At 45.1% G+C, this 24,606-nt stretch overlaps 1 protein-coding gene across 1 annotated transcript in view; it reads left to right on the top strand.

The window, feature by feature from the left end:
* Positions 1 to 24,606, top strand: part of LOC146170903 (uncharacterized) — a 186,742-nt gene that overhangs the window by 152,374 nt on the left and 9,762 nt on the right. The window contains exon 7 of the mRNA XM_084586715.1: positions 8,131 to 8,217. Within this exon, the coding sequence (XP_084442841.1) occupies positions 8,131 to 8,217 (87 nt within the window). The remainder of the gene's footprint in view (positions 1 to 8,130; positions 8,218 to 24,606) is intronic.

Here is a 24,606-nt window from a genome sequence, read left to right as displayed (position 1 = left end):
TTAAAGAAGAAATTTGGCATAGGCAAAAACCAGATGTATGCTCTAAGAGCCAAGGCGGGCAACGTCATCACGAATATGGACAAGATAGTCAAAGTAGCCGAGGATTTCTATACAGATCTCTACAATAGCCAAGGCAGTCAGGACCGCATTGAGATTGGTGGTAAGGAAAAACACTCAGACGTTCCACTAGTGATGAAGGACGAGGTCAAGAAAGCATTAGAAACTGTGAAGAGGGGGAGGTCAGTTGGAGAGGATAAGATAACCGCAGATTTGTTGAAGGAAGGGGAGGATATTGTGCTAGAAAAACTGGCCACCCTGTATACGCAGTGCCTGGTGTCATCGACGGTACCGGAACCAAGGAAGAAAGCAAGCATTATCCTCATTCATAAGAAAGGGGACGCTAAGGACCTTACAATTTACAGACCGATCAGCTCTGTTACGTATAAGGTATTTACTAATGTAATCGCTAATAGAATCAGGACAACCTTAGACTGCAATCAAGCAAATGATCAAGCAGGTTTTCGGAAACGGTACTCTACTCTCGATCGTATCCATACCACCAACCAGGTGATAAAAAAATGCTCGGAATATAACCAGCCCTTATACATAGCAGTCATTGATTACGAAAAAGCATTTGACACAGTAGAATCCTTAGCGGCCATGCAGGCATTGCGAAATCAGGCGGTAGACGAACCGTGCGTGAAAGGGCTGGAAGATATATATAGTGGCTGCACTGCAACAATAGTTCTGCAAAAAGAAAGTAACAAAATTCCCATAAAGAAAGGCAAGGAGACACGATCTCCCCAGTACTATTCACAGCTTGATTATAGAAAGTGTTCAGAGACTTGGAATGGGAGCAGTTAGGGATAAATGTAGATGGAGAATACCTCAGTTCTCTGCGATTTGCTGATGAAATTGCCTTGTTAAGTAACTCGGGGGAACAACTGTAAGTAATGATTGATGACCTAGACCGGAAAGGTAGAAAGGGTGGCTTGAAAATCAATATGCAGAAGCCTAAAGTATTGTTGAACAGCCTCAGGAAGGAACAACAGTTTACGTTAGGTAGCGAATTGCTGGAAGTAGTAGGCGGATATGTCTACTTCGGATAGGTAGTAACAGCAGATCAGGACCATGAAAAGGAAATAACAAGAAAAATAAGATTGTGATGGAGCGCGTTTGGCTAGCACTCGAAGATTATGATTAGCTGCAACCGGTATCGCTCAAGAGGAAAGTATACGACAGCTGCATCTTATCTGTACTCACCTATGGGGCTGAACGTGGAGGCTACCCAGCAGGGTTCTACTGAAGTTGAGGACAACGCAGAGGGCTATGGAGCGAAAAATGGTTGGGGTAACATTAAGGGGGTTTTTCTCGAACCTTCCATACGACGCAGCGCGGGCCTCGCGCAGCGCCGGCTTAATAAAAATGTGTGCCGATTTTGTGACAAATGGTTTGTAAGAAGGCTTATTTTGTGTCTAGATGGTCACAAGTCATATTTAAGAGACAGAGGCCCGCCGACAAATCATGCCAAATAGCTCTGTGAAGCCACTTGTAGTGTGGTTGGCGTTAGTACCTCTAGTATAGCTGGCATTGCTGCTAGTGAGTTGTAGACTTCCTGCTGGTTTATGATAAACGTTTCGACAATATATTATGCAAGTGAGGCCTCTGATGAGGGATGTAAAACCAGTATTCTAGGCAAGGAAGCCAGCAGTGAGATCAGGAATAAAGCCGCTCCATTATACACAATCTTCCCAGAACTATTCACAGCTTGCTTAGAGGAAGTATTCAGAGACTTGGAATGGGAGCAGTTTGGGATAAGCCTAGATGGAGAATACCTCAGTATTCTGCGATTTGCTGATGACATTGCCTTCTAAGCAACTGGGGGGATGAACTGCAAATAATGATTGATGACCTAGACAAGAAAAGTAGAAAGGTAGGTTTGAAAGTCAATATGCAGAAGACTAAGGTTGTGTTTAACAGCCTCGGGAAGGAGCAGCAGTTTACATTAGGTAGCGAATACTGGAAGTAGTAAGCGAATATGTCTACTTAGGACAGATAGTAACCGCAGATCCGGACCACGAAAAGGAAATAACAAGAAGAATAAGATTGGGATGGAGCGCATTTGGCTTCCGGATTATGAATAGCAGCTTACCGGTATCGCTCAAGAGGAAAGTATGCCACAATTGCATCTTACCTGTACTCACCTATGGGGCTGAAACGTGGAGGCTAACCAAGAGAGTTCTACTTAAGTTGAGGACAACCCAGAGGGCTATGGAACGAAAAATGGTAGGGGTAACATTAAGAGATAGGAAGCGTGGAGAGTGGGTAAGAGAAATAACTCAAGTTGCCGACATTCTATTGGAAATTTAGAAGAAATGGGCATGGGCCGGACATGTATTGCGAAGAGAGGATAACCGATGGTCGCTTAGGGTAACAAACTAGATTCCAAGGGAAGGAAAGCGTAGCAGGGGGCGGGAGAAAATTAGGTGGGCGGATGAGGTTAAGAAGTTCGCAGGGGTCAAGTGGATGCAGCTAGCACATTTTCTGAAGAACAGCGCGACTTGGACAAGGCGGAAGGAAGACAACACTGACAGGCGCCGACTTGCAACTGAAGTTTATTCCTCGGAACGTGGTAATATATATAAGGCTCCAATAAACTTCAGTTGCAAGTCAGCGCCTGTCCGTGTTGTCTTCCTTCCGTCCTTGTCCAAGTCGCGCTGTTCTTCAGAAAATGGCATACCAACTCGCCCAAGCATCCGTTCTAACAGCTCGCACAGAACTGGGTTAAGTGGAGACATATGAGAGAGGCCTTCGCCCTGCAGTGGGTATAGTCAGGCTGGTAATGATGATGATGATGATTATACATATGCGAGATCGCATAACAACCGGAAATTTGCACTGGTATGGCATTTCCTTTGTCTGCGTATGAATAGAAGATTCCGGTAGATCTCGATGACTAGGCAAAACGATTGAGTGAGATTAGGGATATGCCAATGGGAAGGCGGATCGCAATAACGGTAAGAACACTGCATGTCAGATGGCTAGCTATGACTGCGCGTTCACAAGCGTTGAGTCGATCCTCAACCGCAACTACGCACTCAGCGACGTTATTGTGAGATCGCGATGGATCGTACGTCCAGATTGGTTTGACAGCTCAAGTTCCTGAGATGGGCTCGCGGGTGCGAGGAAAAAGGCACCAGGTGGGGCCAAATCGGCGAACCTAACAAAAAATTGCTATTAATTGAAAGCGACTGTGGAAGTGGAACTACAGGCGCGAGTTCGTGCACAGGCGGTTCTAATGAGAAGAGCTCTTCGTAGTCAGCGGTACAATGTGTGATAATGACATTGTGCTGTTTTCTATCGAATGAATTATTTTGCTCTTCCATGTTCAGTTACGTACGGGTATAGAATTGTGTTCACGTGTTTTTTGTTTTTGCCATTGCTTTTTCCCTACAGCAAACTCGGGAACTAGTTTACATGTTTCATCGCCGATTCCTTTATGTATGCCTTCTCTGTATGCTTAACAAATACTTAAAACAACGGAGTTTGTTTTCCTTTTTTAGTATTTTCTGTCTCCAATTTCTGCTTCTTTTCGTTTTGAGCTGTCATGAATTGAACGTTTTCGAGTCATCTACGTTCGTAGTTTCAAAAGTTGGCACGCTGTATAGGTCTAAGTACAACTTTCGCACATCACGGCTTGCCGTAAAGCGGGGTCATTTTTCCTTTGTTATGGAGATCCTTACCATGATTTATTTTAAGTCTCAATCTGCTCCGAGCTATCTGAAGTTGCTTGAAAGTTCCCAATATAAGCTACGCGCCTAGACAGTGTGCGCGCGCAACTCTTCTTTAGGGCTGTATCCATGTACTGAGTTCTTGCCCCTATATCGTGAACCGTCCAATGCTAGCTTCAACTAATAAGAATCGTAACAAGAGGAGAAAATGACTGTAAAACCAAGCATGAAATTATGAACGCGGTTGTTCATTTTTTTTTTCGGAAACATTGTTTTCCTTGTGTAATTCTTTAGTAGTCCACTAATTAGTAGGCTCCTGCTATTGGCACAAAAATAAAGATGGCTATGTGTTTTGTGCAGCCCATCTATTCCCGGCGAAAACGGAATCAGTGCTTGCAGTCTGGCGCAAATATTATTTAACGAAGGGCTTGAGCTTACACTGGCTTTCAAGCACTTGAGTTCTGCCTCTTAGTCAAGCAAACACTCACTGTCATGAGGACCCATGAAAAACTCGCAGTCGACGGGTAAAAGTGCCTCAAAGTTTCTCGATACTTTTCTCCAGGGGCCGGTTTTGCCCCGTAAATCAAACCACATGAATCAAAAGTTCTGATCAATGTATATAGCGTTAAATCGGAAGCTGTGGGCAGCCTGACAAATAAATTTGCATCTTAGTTTCACGCATCACTCATGTTTGTTTCAAACCGTTTACTTTGTGACGGGTCTGTCATAGCCTCTCGTGATTTCGACTCATAGCCCTTTTGCTTAACTAGTTTTGACTAGTGACTTTGGTGGTGTAATATGAACAATGGTTCCCGTTTCCTCTTTTCGGTAGTGGCGCTTGGAAATATCGGTTTGTGAAAACTCCCTTTTCTCTCTTTCCACTTTCACTCCCACCTTCTTCCCTCCCTTACGGCGCGGTTCAGGTGTCCACAGAGCAAGTGGGACAGATACTGCGCCTTTTCCTTCCTGTGAACCAATTAAAAAATATTAAATTAGAAACTGTTGTGCCGCAGACGTTCGTTGTCACTCTCCAGCTGTTATAGCATCTCGTAAATTTCCTTATCGGGTAAAGAGCGCACGCTATCAAAAAAGTCCCCATACCAGTCATGTTATCGTGGAATGTTCCACTGAGCTGACGTAGTCTGGAATCTGCCGGTCTGATTACTTTAGCTACATAATTCTGAACACATTAGACAAACATGGTCCTTCGTGTCTGCGGTATGTGCTGTACCAGATGCTCTCTCCAGACACGCTAATTTCCTGTGTGATATTGCGAAGGCGAAAATGGCTAAACGAATACGTTCTATTCCAAAATTTAGTGAGTTTATTTATTCTTCAATCGCCATCGCCTCTTTTACCTTAGAGACTATTGAAGATTCACAGCGGACTCTCCGAAAGAAGAAGATGTGTTCCATTGGTGCAAATCCCAGTGTAGGAATGAGCGCCCTTTCCAGAAAACCGTTACCCTTGCTGCTCTGGCTCGCCGAAGGCGCTGGAGATCTGGGAATTGGACGTCTCAGGGGGACAGAAAGCACTAGACGCATTTTGTTAAATTTTAAAAGCATTTCATCACCCACTCACACGGCATTGAAACTTTCCCTACGCTTTGGTTATGTAATAGAAACATATATACAGAGAAATAGCAACGACCTTCTCAGTACCCAAGTTGACACGTAAACATCAAGCTCAAAGTTCTTCAATGGAAGATAATAGTAGTAGGCAAAATTCTGCTTTCAAAGGCGAAGCCTGATCCAAAACTTGTTTTCGCATTATTGCACTTTCTTTTACGGCAACCTGCGAAGCTAAAAGATTGAGAAATTACTGAGGGGACTGCAACCATCTCCTATCGCTTGAAGCGGCATTTTCAGAAATATTTTAGTCCTTTTTGTTGTGGGGGCTGGTCAAAGGCGCAGCTACAACGGAGGGCAGGAGCCTTGCACTTGGATTCGAGTGAGGTGCGATTTCACTTTGCAGTGCATTCCAGTAGCTTATGTTTTATTTTTGCGCACCTAAGATTGTGGGCCCTTGGAGGTCTCTTTCATCGCAAAGGAAATCAGTGAAAGCGCTCCTTTCACTTTAGATCTCTGATATGTGCCGGACTCCTTTCATTGGCGCTCTTTCTTTCATTTTCCTTTTTGGTTCCCCCATGTTTACAGTATACCACTGAGCATTGTCCGGTTACACGCACTGCCTTTCTATTCTATTTTCTCTCCCTCTCTCTCTTTTTCGCAGCGCATGGTTAGACCACAGACTGGAGAGCCAAAACGTCCTTCAGGGTATGAAGGGCACTTTATTGTTAAAAAGAGGTTGCTTTGGTTTCAATGAATCAATGTCGTGAGGTATATACACACATCTTGGCAGGCATTGTTTCGCGCAGAAGTGTGTCAGGCGAATTCTAAAACAATTGCTGCATTCTTAGGTATTTATTAAAGGCATAGCCTCTACGCTTCAATACCTATACGCTTTTAAACCAAACATGTAGGTCATCTGGGGTCGCACATTTGGCCTTCGAGCAGCGAAGTGGAGGTGTGTCCATGGTGTCGGGTCTTACCACGTAACTCGCCGCACCGCGTCTCACGCTGTGGCTGCGGTGAGCAGAGCAGGTGGTGCTCGCTCACCTCGCGGAACCATAGATTTGCAATAGAGTTTAAAGCAAGTAAAACAAACACGTATAAGACTGCTGAACAGAGCTCCTACTCTGCATAGCAAGGTTTTGTCAAGCAGAAGCAGTGCTAATTTTTAAGCGTTAGCTGTACTCTGTTAATTTCCGAATTTCACATCATTCCGCCACAGTTGTTACCACGTACCTGTGCGCCGCATGTTGTTTCGTCTCCAGCTCTGCAGTAAAATTGCCGTTGTCATCAAGTTTCAACTGCAAACCGCTGTCCTCCTGTGCAGTGAACATCGGCGACTTCATGAAGTATTATGTATGTCACTGTTTCAGTTACCATAGCTAAATACATTAAAAAAAACTAGGTATATAACAGGCCTAATAAAACTACAGCCGCTGAGAACCCTGCAGAAGCAAACGTGATTGGATGCAAAAGTTATTGAGAAATCTTTACGCATATTGCGCTACAAAGAAACTGAAAAGGCCCCAACTCGGAGACACAGTGCGAACAAAAAACTTGTTCTGAACATCAAAACTAACAAAAATTGTTCTGAACAGTGGAGTCAGAGAGATAACGCCGCATTTTTTGCGCCGCTAGCGACACACCAGCAGTTTACAATGGTTCGCGGAAATTCCAAAAATAGCTTCAGATGGTGATGCGAAATTAAATAGAGCCAATGTTCTAATATGAATCACTCTAAAATATTATTGTCTTCATGAAAATCACTGAAATCAAGACTAAAGAGGACCTAGCAGCAGAGGAACCCGAACATAATACCGTTTATTTATCTGTTCCTTTTTTGGTGTCTGTTCCGCCGTTCTCTTTGAAAAATATAAAATATTGGGGAGCCACTCAAACAAATTATTTGACTTTCCCCAATAACCACCATCATATAGTTGAATGCCTCTCTTTATCCGATAAGAAGTAGTACAAGTTTCCAATTTGCTAGCCTGGATGGGTTGCTGGAAAACAAATGGGACTGTTACCAGCTTTTCTTTTATTACTTGGAATTGAAACTATAGGCTTACGTTCATTTTGTGGGGCTCCTGCGCCCCTCTTGGTCATTTGTACTATGCGCGCTCGTTCCACACTGTCGCTGTGCGCGCCGCGGTAGCGCAAGCACGTTTGTGCATACTTTATCGCTGGGCATAACATGTGCTCGGCTTGAGAGTGTGCCTTGATAAGGACGGCTGAAAGCCAAGAACAAGGATTCCGAGGCAGCGTGGCGAGAGCACTGTCATGCTATCAGCAAGCGGCACGATGCATCCTGGGTGAAGAAGGAGGGTGGCATAGAGCCCTACCAGGATAAAGACGGCAACTGTGCCTCCGAAGAAAGGTTAGGCTGTTTGCGTGAATTGTTACCGGAAGCGAATCAATGGCTGTGGTGGCTCCAGGAGCGCGTTTGCCGTGCTACACCCCCTATTCTGGTCCTAGTTTGTTTTGCCGGGCCGCGCCATGTAAAAGCACAATCTCCCTTCATTTAGCAATCATGGCATAGCGCCGCCTCAAGCCTCGCATGTATGCTTCGGTCTACAGTGTCTTCCAACGCTTTATCGCTCCAAAGTGTTTTTTGTTTACAGGAATAAACCGGTGTTTTTAAATCAACTGTGTATTTGTGAATCATCGCGCGAGACCATTTCTCCCAGACTCGTTTCCTAGAAGACGGAGCCTCCTCATTAAAGTCAAAATTTCAGCTATAGTATTTCTACATTGTCATAAAACATCGATTCTTATATATAAGCATATGAAACACTGCATTTAATTGTTTCCTGTGATATGAATTTTAGGTCGCCTCTACAATGGCCCCAACCAGAAGATCCCTGTTCTATATGCGACTCACAACTGCATTGTCCTCGGGTATTCAGCAGTGAATGGTAAGTCAAGTTTATACTTTCTCAGTATTGCTTATCATTCAGAACACGACCTTTTAATCTTGTTTCTTAACACAAAGATATTAACACGCAGGTCCGGTTTTGTACCCTATCTCGAGGATTAAACACTTTGTTAATGAATTACAAAGAAGCAGGACATGCTAGGATTTGGATCAGTTTAAAACATTTTTTATCACTTGTAGTTGTAGAATTGTTCTTAAGTGTAATTTCTTAAACGTACTTAGCCACAATGTTTCTCAGGTAATGGTGCCAACTAAACAACAAAACTTATATTACGTGTATCCCAAGGCACTGAAGTCGAAGACATAAAATTCAAAAACAATGCAATTCTCAATGCTCCTCAATCACAGATCGTGAGCTGTTCTTGTGCTAATGGCATACCTTTTCAAGTCCGGCAGGCACTCCACACGGCGAACTGACTGCCATTCGTTGTCCCAATAGTTTGCTGCACATTGGGTGGCCATTGTAGCAATGTGAGGGGGCAGTCTTTGCCCCGCCGCCACATAGCGGATGTTCGTCTTCGCTAGCGACCTGCATAGATACAATGACCGGATTGACTGAGCCGGAACTCTTGTAATCTATTTATTGCAATTAAAACTAATACAGAGCATGCTGGGCCAGCTATTAACAGGAACAAGGTTTTTCTTGGAGGGAGGAAGCTATTTAAGAATGGCTTCCCAATCGGTAAAAACTACAGATAATTTTCTAATGTTTTAGACACGAAACCGGTTTTAGACACGAAACCTGTTGTGACAACAGAACATTCTGTAGTAACATCAGAAATTTTTGTAGTTACAACAAAAAATGCTACAAAACAACAGACAACAGAAATATACTACAGAAAAACTACAGAACTACAGAAAAGTACTGCAGAACTACAGAGAAATCTGATGGTTACGACAGAACTACAGGATATTTAGTCGTATTTTTGACACAGCTCTGTAGTTTTTTTCGACTGGGTTTTGACTCATTCGCTGGTGAAATGGGGTGCGACCTCGACGGCGAACATTTGCACGTGGTGGGAATGGCGGCCTGATCTCCCGCGCGCGCTGCATTCTTCGAACAAAGCCATATTACGACGTCTGCCGCGTGAGGCGGCGGGAACGTAAGGTCGCTTGTCTGTTTGCCACCAGAAGACAGATGCCGTGCACGATGGTACTAACATCCTTGCTGCACACTCCGGGTACGCTATCCGCCGGTATTTATCGGCTGATGCGGCGAGAGACCACCGTTCACGATATAATCAGATGCGTAAGCTCTCTGTCGTCGCCTCACAAGAATATGCGTAGAAGTCTTGATGACGCATCCATCTCTGGTTCCCTTTCCACGACAAGCAGTAATTATCTCCTCTCCCAGCCGGCGCAGTCCCGAGGCTCGGTGGGGCTTTTCGTTTGCTATAGAAGCAGAAAGACGGAAGAAAATCTTATAAAACAAACATATAGAAAAACATCAAATTCATTGAACCAATTTAAAATACTATTGAAGAAATTCATAAAAATAACAAGAAAAAGAAGAAATTATTTGCATTTTCGTCGACAGATATGAGCCCCAGGCAACTTTACAGAAATATTTATGTTACGCCGCATGATACTACATAGCAAACTCGAAAAGCGGTGGCACAATACTGCCTCACTACAATCACAACATTGGTTAGAAATATACCAATACCATGGAGCTCGAGTTTTCTAAGGCGCTGTGCGTTTACTTAGTAGCGGGAGAGCATAGAAGCCGATTTTTACATCTCTGGAGTATGTTTACATGAAGCGGCAGTTTATTATGGCAGTAACGTTTCATATCTAAGAGCAATGAAAAAAAATAAAGACATGAAAATTGTGTCTTTTATTTCATGTGACTGGAATACCTATAGTCTGAAAAAAAAAAACAGCACCCTAACAATATTTTTTAAACAATATTTATGCCTATTGTTGCCTAGTAATTATTAGGTTACTGGTAAAATGCTTTATAAATAAGCACATTTACACAATCAGACAGGTACACAGTTGTATGCCGAACAACAAAAGCCAGTGAAAGTTTACCGGTGATTAAATTCGCATAAGAAAGCGAGAACACACCGTGTCCAAAGTGCACCCCCTACATTCTATTGAAGGTACAACTTCAATTGTAAAGGTGTCAAGTACTATGTCATCAGGTAGACCGGCAATTATGCTTTGATGTCTTTGAAATAACTCTACTTTTGCTTTTTTTGCCTTTCTCATTAAACTGTTTCTGAGTACACGGTGATCCAATATCTAAATCCGCCGCTTGCATGAAAGTAAAATCATCCGGAGATTTGGACAAAAATAAAGAAGCTTTAACATCAGCACACATATAGAATGCTGTGTAGGTATCAATCCGTTACAGAAGCGGATATGTTTTCGTGAGGGACACCTACATTTAAAATACAGGACGTTAGATATAAAGGCATCCACAACTTTCTTTTAGTCCCAAAAATAAGATTCTAGAGGCGCGCCGTACGCCGAATTTTCTAAGTAAATTTATAAAATAAATGTTTCATATCAAATATATAAAGCTTTGAACACAAATGGATCTCTGATAATAACGTGCTAATATTTTCAGCATTATAGTTTTTGCATATGGAGTCCGATTTATTCGGCGTTTACTTGAGGAAGGCTGCTGATGCCGAGTTACCAAGCTAAGCTTAAAAACTGATTTTCTGCCCAATATGTTCTCAAGTCGATTGGAACATATTTGGAGTATGGAGAAAGGTTTGTTGATCAAAATTTGAATTTTGTAAGCTTTCTAAAAGATGAAGGCACTTTGTCACCTTTATTCACTTATATTTAATAATGGCCTGATGAAAAATAGATAAAGTAAAGATGAGCAAGAATAGATGAAGTATATTCATGCTGATATACCACGAGCTTGCGGAGGCAGTCAGGATCACATGCCCTACATATGCTCAGTTCACAAAATAAGGCTTTCTTTAACTGAAAATAGAAATTCCGGAGAAATACAAAAAATTTGTAATGAAATTGTAAAATATGTACACCCCTTTATTTTATTTAAACATTCAATGAGATGTGGTAAGCGATAACTACATTTGCTTGTCAAAACTCCCCTAAAATCAGCTAGGTAATGATACGGAAAAACTTGCAAGGCTACATTATCTGATAAACATAAAGGTGGACTAGCGTAAGGTCACTTGCGCTTGCAGGCCGTATAAATTTATCATTTCTCATTGATGCAAGAGACGAATACCACTCAGAAGTCATTGGCACTCTGTGGGAACGTTAGACCTATTTGACTGAGTGAGTTACTTCGAAAATATAATAGTTTTAATACTGGAAACTGATTGCGGGCTGTGATCCTGCCAAAACAGGAGAGGTGATGGAGACAAATGTTACGGCATAGTGCTAAAGAATTTGCTCACAATAGTTCAAATAGACACCGATGCCAACCAAAGTATTTGGGTGGCTTATATGTCCATTCCGCACCAACATATTTAGTAGGTGTCAATCCCCATATATGAAACCACAGACCACAACTATTGAAATATTAACATCAGCACATGACATTAAACCAGAGTCTTTCTAAAACGTTTAACAAAAACATTCATCTATGCTTGGCTTGTGAGAGCAGCAATACGCAGTCTACTGAGTTCCACTTCTCGATCAATAATACGACAACCATTGAGGGCTGCACTGTTTGTAACACCAAAAGTGACTCCATGTATAGCGCCGAAAGCAGATCACGTTTCGTGTGAAACTGCAACTCAGTTTTTCGGTGTAGAGAAAACGCCGTCGCTTTTATCAATTTACAACTGCAAAACACTCTTGCGTTCGAAAGTGAACATCGCTGCCTTCAGTAAGTTTCACTTGTGCGCTCCTTCATTTAACATATTTAACATAGGCAATTGGACCATTACATCTGTGCGATTGCGAGCGAGGCTATGAGTGCATGTTCGGACGAGTCCACCAAGCGGCGTAACAAAGAGGCGGCGTGGCGTAAAGGCAGTCTCGCTAAAGGCAGGGACCGCAGCATTGCCAGGCAGGTAGCGGAGAGTCCTGAACAGCGGGAAGCTAGATTGTCCCGTTGCCGAGAAGCATGCCAAGCGCGGAATGTACCCAAGATCGAAGAGGCAGCAGTGAATGCGGCGGCCGCCGAAGACTGACGCTCGATTTTACTTGGTTCAAGGATAGTTCAAAACTTAACAATATTTTCATCTTCTCATGCGCCACATTCGCACATGCTATGAGTACTTCAATCGCGTAAAATTGGCCTGTTTCCCCATTTTAAAGCGTGTACATTTGCGTACCAAAAGTTCGTGTCGGGCTCATGGTGATTAACATAATAACCGTGATATCATATATAAGTTGAGGTAATAATTAAACTGAGCATTCCCTCCTGACGAAGCAATGCGCGTGTGAAGCTGGATGACTTCCTATGTTGACAAAAACTAAAACTTGCTTGCATGGAATCCGTGTCAGCCGGTAGTGGTTCTTCGCTTCGAGAAGGGATCTAGGCATTTATAAATTCTACCTTTATCTACGCCGCAAGCTCGATCTCGCTGAATCTTTTGCCGAGAAACTAGCAGCCTATACTTGTGTTTTCAAAACCTAATACAAATGTACTTCCGTTGCACAAATTATATTAAGTCTGCGTCTACAACACTTTAGTGAACTCAGAATTTAATGCGTGTAATACAATTCTACAAAGCCACACTGCTAGGGTTAAGAAAATGAGTTACAGCCTTCTATTTCTTGCAAGAACCAACAGAACAACGCAAGAAATAAAGAGGTATGGAAATCAGCATGTTTTCCAAATCGACCGCGTGGGCACAACACGAAGCAAGGACCTCTGAAGTATAATGAGGCGTAGTGTTGGTGAATCATTACGAATGCATCGCTTATCCATAAAGTCCGAAAAATCTTGATAGAAAGGTGCTAAGATTTTGTTGCGACCAATCTTTCGTTATTTTCCTGACGAACGTGTACCTCTGGAAGTTTTAAAATGTCAGAAAAGAATTCTGTGTGATTGCGCCCGAAATTGTAACTCCGTGTCCTGCTAAAGTAAACAGTTTAAATTCCTGCACCTAATGCCTTATTTGTGCTCAACTCTCAAGACTATTCTCGCGATGGTACATATCAGCTTGATTTTCACATCGATATTTGTATTGCGCAGAGTTTTTGATTATTGTTTTGGACGGTTTTCCTGATTAAAATTTAATAATGTGCCCATAACTTTGCTTCAAAAATGAGATTTGGGTGGGTGGATGGGTGGGCAGGCAGGCAGGCAGGCAGGCAGGCAGGCAGGCAGGCACGCAGGCAGGCAGGCAGGCAGGGCAGGGCAGGGCAGGGCAGGGCAGGGACGGGCAGGGCTGGGCAGGGCCGGGCAGGGCAGGGCAGGCAGGCAGGCAGGCAGGCAGGCAGGTGGACGGCCCATCGTTGACTGTCATTGTCGGTACTTTGCACAGCACTTTCAAGTTCGGGCATGTATGACCTGGAAGCAACTTCGGCCGGTAATCTGGCACAGTCCCACATAGTGTGCCGTTGACCCGCCGGACTCGATTCATATACACTGCACACATGACTCACGTAGATATCTGGAGAAAAGACGCGTAGTACTGTCGGGGCGAGGAGTGACCCGGTCTGTATGTGCCTTAGGATGGCGGCCTCCTCCCGAATGAGTGCTAGGTGAGGGGTCGGCATAGTCTATCGACCTAGGCGGTAACACAATAGCGTCCTCGTAACTGGACACTCGATTCTTGGGTCACTCGCGGGGAAGCGGAAAATAAGCGCTCGCGCCATCGAATCGGCCGTCTCATAAATCGGTGGTGATGCACGCTCGCCCGCATGCGCCGGTACCCACTTTAAGCGTATGATGCTGCCGCTGTCTTGGAGCTAGATGTCACCTATTTTGGCGGCCGCCGGCGCGAACTCTCGCCCCTTGCAAAGTTTTGTACAACATTCCTCGAATCGCTGAACACGGTAGTAAACTTCTCTTCTTTGGTCCTTGAATTCTCTTCGTTGTTTTTTTTTTTGTTGGTGTTCCCGTCTCCTTGCTTCGCCGAAAGAATCGCAATGAGCCGAAATAAATTAACAAGCTGGTTTAATTAAAATAGTAGGGTGATTAGATGAACATGTGCAGCACAGTCATAAGAGAAACAGAAGAGACACTGAGTTCGGTCGCCCTCCGGCTTAGGACAGTCCGTCGTCCCAAGCGAGCGTACGGGAGAACGTCCGTCTTTTTCCTCGCTCGGGCCGCAACTTCCGGGCTACCCTGCGTAATTCTTGGTTGTCGCGCAGTCTCTCCTCCGAGAAAGCATTCGTGCCCTACTCCCCCGTTCATTCAGTTCCGCGGAATCTGTAGCCGCGATCGAGTTCACCGAAGCATACCACCCCAGCCGTTCCGCTACATGCATGCAGCTGTCGAGGATATGCACGAGATTTACGACAAACCCACAAAAAAAATACGTACAAGCACCCTCCTGGCAACTGAAGGGGCCTGCCGACGGCGCTGAGTCTCGCGCACTAACTAACCGGCCAAATACAGAGCGGCTGAATGCGCTTCAATGCGCAAGACCACCACCCTTCCAAGAAAAGTACCAAAACAGACAACGCGCGTACGCAGGCACACTTCACACCGTAACTAAAAACAAGAAAAAGGTCCCCCCCCCCCCCCCCCCGGGTACGGTCACCACTCCGCCCGCGCGCTTCGCGGGACGGCTCATTGAAACGGGAGGACACATACAAACACACACAAAAAAGAAAACCCGAGCTATATGCACAGTTTACGACCTTACAACAGCGCGACACTCGGCCTCGGGGATCGCCATAGTGATAGAAACCACCTCGGCGTCTGTGGCGTCCGGAAACAGCACGCTCGCTGCAATTGTCTTTATGCAGTAGCCGCAGCAACGGTCGCTGCCGCGATTCTTTCTTGCTTGTATTCCGCTGCGTCCAAGTACTGGGCGTACGGGTCTTGGATGTGTTGCTCGACGAGGACCTTGGCCCACGCTTGCCGACGTCTGCGGTAGTAATCGGAGTGCATGTTCTTCGGGATGGGGGTACTTAGATGTGGGCCCGAGCCTCGAAAGATGAATGTTGAAGGAAAGGAAAGGCGCAAAATCTGTCACATCTGTTTCCGCGGACACATAGACTGCGCTGTAAAGGAAGGACGGAAAGTAGAAAGAGAGAAAGGGGAGCCTAGGTGCCTGGGGATCTTTAACGTGAGCTGACATCGCACAGCGCACCGTCGCCTCTTCGGTTCGCCTCCATATAGACAACTAGTCAAGTGTTTGAAACAATGGTGACAATTTATTTTCACATCTTGGTGTTCAAGGTACTTTTTAACACGGTGTCGGAGTTCGCGCGGGTAATGAGGTATAAAAGTGACGGATATTCCTGTTGCAGTTAAAGCTGACAACTGGACTAGTTGGTGATCTCAATGTACATGGTAACTAGTGCTAAATACAAGGACAGGTGAGAGAAGGATACCACAAATTGTAGATATCAACTTGGATTTATTCCAGACACCATGCTGTCTTAAACGTACTCTCAAACACGATCCTATTCATGTTAAAAAACTTGCTTATATCACGCTAATACGCCTTAAAATTGAATATGCTGCGGCTATTTGGGACCCTGACCAAGCCTATGTTATCACCAACATCGAATCCTTGCAGAACCGTGCTGTGCGTTTTATTTTTTCAGACTACTCAACTTTCACTAGCGTCACAACATTAAAACAACGTGCTGAACTGGAAGACTTATCATGTCGTCGTAAACACGCTCGGTTAACACTTTTCCATAAGCTTTATCACCATCCAATACTGCGCAGCGATTTGTTTCAGTCACCTGATGTCATTTTTCCACGATTTGATCATGCCTTCAAAGTTAAACGCGCAAAGTGTCATTTATCATCTTATACTAATTCATTCATACCTCGCACTATCATTGAATGGAATAACTTGCCATCGCACATCGCTACAGAAACTAACATAAAAAAATTCCAAGAGTTACTTCGCTGTGACGGAAATGTGTAGAATATTTGTTGTTGTTTTTCTTTCCTCTTTTGTTGTTATATAACGGTTCTTATTGTAATTGTTGCCAATTGCATCGTGTTTTTTTACAATTGTATCCCCCCCCCCCTATGTAATACCCTCCTTTGGAGGGCCTTTAGGGGTACCCTGAATAAATAAATAAATAAATAAATAAATATAGGCAAACCATGTAAAAACAATCACAACCTAATGTTCATGTGCAACGGTACCTTCCTGCTGAAGAATTGTATTTCATTGGATGACGAAGATAGTAATGGCTTCTTACGCACGACCATCGTTTAATTTCAATTAGAAATTCTTCCAGTATTTCACGTTCCTTTGCACTCAACATGAAAAAACGACCCGTGTCTGATTGCATGTCGGAGCACAATCATCCTTACGTTTACAATGTGCCGCCAAGTATCCCGAGCCTGATCGTGCCTCGAGAGCCAGCCTGTGCTTTTTCGGCTGAATATTGATAAATCGGCCAGTTTGGCCAATATAGCAATTCCCGCATAACCAGGAATTTCTATTGTACACATTGGTCTTGCAAGCCAGATAGGGCATTTGATATTTTATTGGGCAACATTTGATTTTTGAGACACCATAAACTGCCTTGCACAGTGTGCCTAATTTATTTCGTGCAGTAAGCATATCTCGGACATTTCCTTTGTGCGTCACCTTCTCTAGGGGGTGTGTCAGCTGGTGACATATCGCAGTGCCACGCAGCTAGCGCGCTCATGATCTTGTAGCTCAGCTTTCTTTGGCTGCTTCACATCTTTAATCGTTTGAGCTCTGATATACCACCAAATTCTCATTGACATGGAACGATCGACGGTCGTGAGTAAGCAAGCGATCCTTATGTTTGTCATACACAGAAATAGAATTGTTGAACCGGAAGGTGCCGTTGCATATAAGCTTAGGGTGCGCTTTTTTCCCATGATTGCCTATATATGGAATTCAGTGTCTGGACCCAAACCAAGTTGCTGTCTACTGTTCGTGGTGTCCATATCTCTTCTATCATTATCTTTAGCGCTAGTTACAATGTATAGTGAACCCTTTTGCAGATTGTAGGTGCTTTTTGGTCAGAAGAATGTACGCTGTCTGGTCATCAGGTTTGGTGACTTTACAGCAACAAATTTCGGTGCCTACCTGGCAGTCGCAGAAAACTGGCTTAAAACATTCGAGGTGAGCATCCTGCCCTCAAGGCTCTTTGAGTCATTGTTCCACTTGCCAAGTAGGCGCGTTAGTGTCGCTTGATTAAGGCAGGCCTTTACATCTGTGTTGGGTTCGGGATGACTTCATCCGATGGTAGCTTATGAGCGTGCGCTAAGGCGTATGAGCAGTAAAATGAATTAGCAAAATAAATGTTTAATTATTAGCCGTTAAGCAGCTGCCACGTATCCAAAGTAGGATCCATAATATAGCCGAGAATCGGGAGCCATTATTATAATACATAATGTATAACGCCCATTACAGCAGACACCAAACGGGCCGCAGTCTTCAGGCAATAGCGTTAAAGGCCCTGTTTTCCAGATTATCCAGCATCAGTGTTGTCGGTGTCGCATGTTTGCAGGAAAGAAAATCACGGACAGGTCTGACAGATGGTACTCGGCAGGTAAAATGGTCCGGTTAAAAATGGATTTCGACTTGCGGGAAGTTAACAGGCCGCTCTGCGATGTAATAGTTTCATGAGCTGCGAATATCTGTTGTACGCCAGTCCTGCAAAGCAGAATTTACTTTATGCTGTGATTAACAATCTATACAGACACGTTCAGACGGTTTGAATAAGGCATGAATAAGGCATTCTCTTTCATATGATGCGGCGTTCTAAGACTGTGTACTCAGGATTATGTTTGATTATTAGACGGACAATAAAATACCTGAATAAGCCTGCAGTGAAATGACGGTACGCGGGCGGAAAGCTGAGAATGATTAGCGATCAAAGCTGTGCCGTTATGCCCTTAAAAACGAAATTTCGGTGACTACCATACAATAACATTACCACGTGAATAGTAAGTTACAAATAAATCCTCAAAAAACAACTTTCGTGCTATTTCACTCGTTTGATTTCATAAATCTCCTTCCTAGAATAACAATTGATAACCATGCGCTGCCCATCTCACACTTCCAAGATTCCAGGCGTAATTTTCGACAAGCACTTAAAGTTCCATCATCATGTTCAATCGCTCACGCATAAAGTTTCATTCGGCATTCACATCATAATAAAAACCCGTGAATATTTTGAACCTCACATAATACGTTCCCTATTTTATGCCTAAACCCATAGTCACCTTAACTACTGTTTGTCATGCTAGGAAAATACATATTACACGCATATTACAAGATTTCGACGCCTGCAGAATCAAGCCATCAGGCTTCTGTCATTCAGTTCATTCCAATCACACTCCCTGCCACTGTACCACAATTTGAACATACTTCCACTTCAACACTTATTCAGCCTAAAAGTGTCCATGATTATGTTTAAACTAATAAATCATCATGCTCATATTGATGGCATTACCAACCAGCTTGTAAATACTAATCCTACCAGGTTTAAACAGCGCAATAATGTTATTTTGTCAAAAGTCAGGAATAATTATGGAAAATGTCCTACCTTGTTTGCCGGCATATCCTACTAGAATTCTTTGCCTCCAGAAATTAAAGCATCGCATACTGTTCACTCATTCCATTTTCGCATCAAACAATATTTTGTAAACATGTTACATAGTTAATTTTTTTCAACCATTATAGTTCACTTTTGAATGTGCTATTTTGTGTTGTTCTATGCACTGAAGTTTGTGATCTGTATATTTATCTTCTTCATTCTTATTGGTGTACATTCTAAACGTTGTTTTATAGGTTGCACTTCTATACTAATTACTTGTTACACTGCTTCCCATTTTGTTTACATTTCTACCTCACTTGCTTTGTTCTGGGAAGTCCCCCCGACATTCTTGTACTACGAGACCTCCGTCTGTACAACGCTTGCTGTATCCATGTTTTGTATGTATGTATGAAATACACTTCAAACTTCAAATCACCTCAGTATAGAAGGCCGTTACTTGAGCAAATTTTGAGGCTAATTCAAATAAATAATATCACGTTTAATGCAAAAACAGAGGTATCAAATTCAGCCAGCATGTACTTGAAGCGAGAGCTACTTCCTCGTGAGTTTTTCAGCCTCGAAACAACGGCCATACGCACAATTCTCAGACATACCGTGAACATCAAGGATCAGAAGATGATGTGGCCACATAGGTTTCAGCTTTATTAGTACGACAAAACCTCTAAACTCGCTTCCGCTTCACGGCTGCCCGAAGGAAGCGTCTATCACATTCTTCACATTGTTACTCGCTTAGTCACTGAAATGTTATCGTGCCACTATTTTTACACAAATAATTAGTAACAAAATTTTGTCATACTTCATATTTCTTCAACAAGTACTGGTAATAAACATGAATATTGTTAAGGTTTATTTACAGAATGGTTCTCCACCTTAGCCTGAAGTGCTGACCAAGAGATGGTGAGCTTCCTCTTCTTCCACTTCTATCCCGGAGAGACTCTTTTTGCACTTTGTTCTCTTCTGTTCGCATGCCTGACATTTCCCCCCAGTCGAAAAAACTACAGAACTTTGTCAAAAACACGACAAAATATCCTGAAGTTCTGTCGTAACCATCAAACTTTTCTGTAGTTCTGTAGTACTTTCCTGTAGTTCTGTAGTTTTTCTGTAGTATATTTCTGTTGTCTGTAGTTCTGTGGCACTTTTCTGTTGTAACTACAGAAATTTCTGACGTTACTACAGAACGTTCTGTTGTCACAACAGGTTTCCCGTCACAAACCGCACAGAAATTCTGTCGTAACATCAGAAAATTTTCTCTAGTTTTTTTCGACTGGGCCCCTTCGCAGACGAAGCCCCTGGGCTGTCAGTCAAAGTCCCGAGCGAGAGTGGCAGCGCTTCATTCTTGCAACATGAACCACCTGTGTTTTCCGAGAGGGGCGACCTTGAGAACATTGGCGAGACACGACGCAGTTCAACTCATTTATGCGTTTGAGCACAATAAATGGGCCTGTGTAGTGCGACAACAGCTTCTGGGACAAACCACGCTTGCGAAGAGGTGTCCAAAGCCATACTAAGTCGCCGGGAAGGTAGGAGACATTCTGATGCCCACGATCGTAGCGCTGCTTAGTGCGGTCCTGCGAGGCCAGAGTGCGTAATCGGGCGACCCGACGAGCCTCTTCAGCGCGGCAGAGGGTGCTCGAAACAGACGGTTCGGTGTCGAGAGAGAACGGCAAAATGGTGTCAAGAGTATGTCGAGGCGGACGGGCGTAGAGGAGGAAAAATGGACTATAAGAAGTTGTCTCATGCTTTGAGGTGTTATAGGCGTAAGTAATGAAAGGAAGCACGTCATCCCAGTTCTTGTGCCGCGACTCAACATACATCGCAAGCATGTTTGTCAGTGTCCGGTTTGTACGTTCGACGAGGCCATTTCTCTGGGGATGGTACGGCGTAGAGTGACGCAACTGGCAGGTACAATAGCGCAGAAGCTGTTCCACAACATCTGCCGTAAACTGGCGGCCTCGGTCACTGATAATTACACGAGGAGGTCCATGACGGTGGACGACAGCGTGAAGAAGAAAGAACGAGACGTCAGCGGCGGTGGCGGTAGGGATGGCGGCAGTTTCACAGTAACGCGTGAGATGATCAACGCACACGATGACCCAGCGATTGCCTTTGGACGAGCGGGGAAACGGGCCTATGAGGTCAACACCCACTTGCTCATATGGTGTGGTCGGTGGTGTCACCGGATGTAAGTGGCCCGGCGGAGAAGTGGTGGGGAGCTTTAACCGCTGGCACTGCACGCAGGAGTTCACGTAACGCTGAGTCGTTCGATGCATATTTGGCCGGTAGAAACGTTCCCTAATGCGCGTAAGTCCTGGCAAACCCCAAGTGCCCACCTGTAACGTCATCGTGCATAGAGTGTAGAACAGAGGAGTAGAGGCTTGCCGGAACGACTAGCAGAAAGCGTGCATCGCCAGACGAGTAATTTTTTCGATACAGCAAACCATCGCGAATGCAGAAAGGGTTCGAAGATGCCGGATCACGAGCTTTTTCAAAAAGTGATACCAAGTCTGGATCTTTTCGTTGTTCTCTCTGGAAAGTGGCAAGATCTGGAAATTGTACGGAAACGGCTACAAGATAGTCGTCAAAGGTGTCATCGCAGAGGGTAGTTGCGAGAGGCAGCCGCGAGAGGCAGTCAGCGTCAGCGTGTTGGCGGCCACTTTTGTACGACACTGTAATGTTGAACTCCTGAAGGCGTAATGCCCAGCGGGCCAACAGACTGCAGGGGTCGCGTAGATCCACCAGCCAGCAAAGCGAATGATGATCGGTGATGACTGTAAAGGAACGTCCATAAAGGTGCGAGCGAAACCGCTGTACGCCAAAAACGACGGCAAGGCACTCTCGCTCCGTCACGGTATAGTTGTGTTCAGACGTGCTAAGGGTGCGACTTGCGTAAGCGACAATGTGTTGGTTTCCGTCATGCCGTTGTATGAGCACAGCACCCACGCCGATGCCACTTGCGTCAGTGTGGAGTTCAGTGGGAGCTGTCGGGCTGAAATGACGCAGTATGGGCCGCGAGGTAATAAGAAACTTGAGCGGGCGAAACGCAGAATCACATTCAAGAGTCCATTTGAAAGGAATATCTTTCTGCAAGAGGCATGTGAGGGGGTAGGCTACGTCAGCAAACTTAGGCATGAAGCGTCGAAAATAAGAGCGAAGTCCCAGGATGCTCCTGAGTTCTTTCACAGACTTGGGCTCTTTGACGCAACTGACAGCTTCAATCTTCTGTGGGTCAGGCCTAACACCGTCTTTGTCAACCAAATGCCCAAGCACAACGATCTGTCGTTCACCGAAGCGGAACTTCTTAGAGTTCAGCACAAGACCCGCCTCCTCCATGCACTTAAGGACCACAGCTAAACGGCTGTTATGCTCGGCGAAGGTCCTCCCGAAGATCACTACGTCATCTAGGTAACACATGCAAATTTGCCACTTCAGTCCACGCAAAAGAGTGTCCATAAATCTTTCAAACGTAGCCGGAGCGTCGCATAGGCCGAAGGGCATCACGTTAAATTCATACAACCCATCGGGAGTCACGAATGCCGTCTTCTTGTCTTTCGGATGCATCGGTATCTGCCAATATCCGGACCGTAAATCAACAGATGAAAAGTAGGAAGCTGAATGGAGGCAGTCAATGGCATCATCAACACGCGGGAGCGGGTAAACATCCTTCTTGGTGACAGTATTGAGGCGGCGATAGTCGACACAAAATCGCCAGGTGCCATCTTTCTTTTTCACGAGAATCACAGGGGCGGCCCATGGGCTAGATGATTCCTGAATGATTCCTCTTTGCATCATATCACGGACCTGTTCGTCAATTATCTTACGTTCTGAAGGTGAAACACGGTATGGTGTCTGTCTAATCGGGTATGCACATCCAGTGTCGATCATGTGATGGGTGCGGGAAGGCGGAATCGGTGATGGCTGATCTCGAGCAAAGTCGAACACGTCCGCATGTTTCATAAGAACCTCCATCAATATTCGGCGATCGTTGGTGGGTAGCGATTGATTTATCATGGCCTGAAACTGGGAATCAGCATGATCTGGACGTCTAGTTGAACGAGTAACGCCGTCACTGAACGCGGCGATATGCATAGAAACGCGTTCTTCGAAGTCGGCGAGTTTCAAACCACGCGCCAATACGGCAGGTTCATTGGTATGGTTGACAGTCCAAAGCGTGGCACGGCCCTCGTTCACTCGAACAACGCTGCGGGGCACCAACACACTCTTTTTAGCACCGGAAAGGGAAGCGGTTTCCACCAGAGCGTCGAAGGCATTGGGAACCGCGCCGAAGACACAACTGGGACGAAGATGGCGGACATCGCCGGAACGACGGTTTCCTCGAAGACAGAAAACACTTGGAAATCCCGCGGCGAGTCGTCTATGAGGGCCGATTGAAGGCTGGGGCTTAGTGATATCTCGCCACTGTTGAAGTCGAGAGTTGCGCCACACTGCTGTAAAAAGTCAACTCCTAGAATAACGTCGTGCGTAGAGCGAGGAAGCACCGTAAATTCAGTTCTAAACTCGTGTCCAGCCATCGCTACATTTACATAACAAATACCAAGTGGAACCAACGATTCTCCGCCTACACCTCGAAAAATTGACAGTTCTATCCCAACCAAACATAATTTTGTGGCCGAGACGATTCTTAAAATCTAAGCTCATCACGGAAACTGCAGCATCCGTATCCACTAAGGCCATAACACAAACATCATTCACTAACACTTCCAAGTGGTTCTTCAGCATAACGACCGGTAGAGGAATTGGCAATATCGATGACCTGGCGACCGCACCTCCATCGGCCGCACACGCTAGTTTCCCGGTGGCGGAGAAGAACGGCGGGGAGAAGGCGATTGTCGGGAGCGGCGGGCAGGAGGAGTCAGGCTGCGATCAGAAACTGGTGAGTCGTTGCGTGGTGGTACGTCACGGTAGGAGCCCGTAGGAGTGGGATAGGTCGGGTCACGGACTTCTGGACTCACGGTAGAACGGCGATTCCATCATTGGCGCTGGTAGCGTGGTGCCGCGTTCCGGCGGCGGCAGAATCTGGATATGTGGCCAAGCATACCACAGCGGTAACAGACGGGTGGTTCACGAGCACGGTGCAAATAATAGTCCTCGGTAACAGGATCGAAGCGATCAACAAAGTCCAGCCGCTGGGGTTGTTGCGGAGGAGGTGGCGCCCTGTAGTGGGAACGAGCTAGGGGAGCAGGGCCATATGAGTCGTTTCGGTGGTCACGGACCGGAGGAGGAGCGGTAGAACACCAAGAAGAGCGCTGGATGGGAGCTGCCTGCAGGGAGCAACTATCACAGGGGATTGCACTGCGGTTCACATCTTGATGGCGGGAGAGCTCATCACGGACAATTTGGCGAATCATGTCGGCCAAATACGGGGGCTCATGTGAATGCTCGTAAGAGTCCACGCTTGCAACAGTGGTCACGTTAGGCAGACGGCCGAATTTCGGGGTTATGCGACGCAGCTTTAAAGTTTCGAACGTACGACAGTGCTTGATCACGCCCGTGGGAGAATCCAAGTTTTCTTTTGTAATTAAAAAGTTGTATACGTCCACCGCGATGCCCTTTAAGAGGTGGCCGACTCTGTCTTCTTCGGACATGCTCGGATCCACCGCTTTGCAGAGTTTCAGGACCTCTTCTATGTACATTCTGCATGTTTCACCAGGCCCTTGGGCTCGCTGGAATAAAGTCTGCTCAGCGCATTTCCGTTTTGCCGTGGTATCCCCGATACAATTTC

This window comes from Amblyomma maculatum, unplaced genomic scaffold (assembly GCF_055883805.1).
Source record: "Amblyomma maculatum isolate TAMU_Amacu unplaced genomic scaffold, ASM5588380v1 scaffold_28, whole genome shotgun sequence".
In the NCBI taxonomy this organism is placed as follows: Eukaryota; Metazoa; Arthropoda; class Arachnida; order Ixodida; family Ixodidae; genus Amblyomma; species Amblyomma maculatum.
This window is presented reverse-complemented; position numbering and strand designations above follow the sequence as displayed.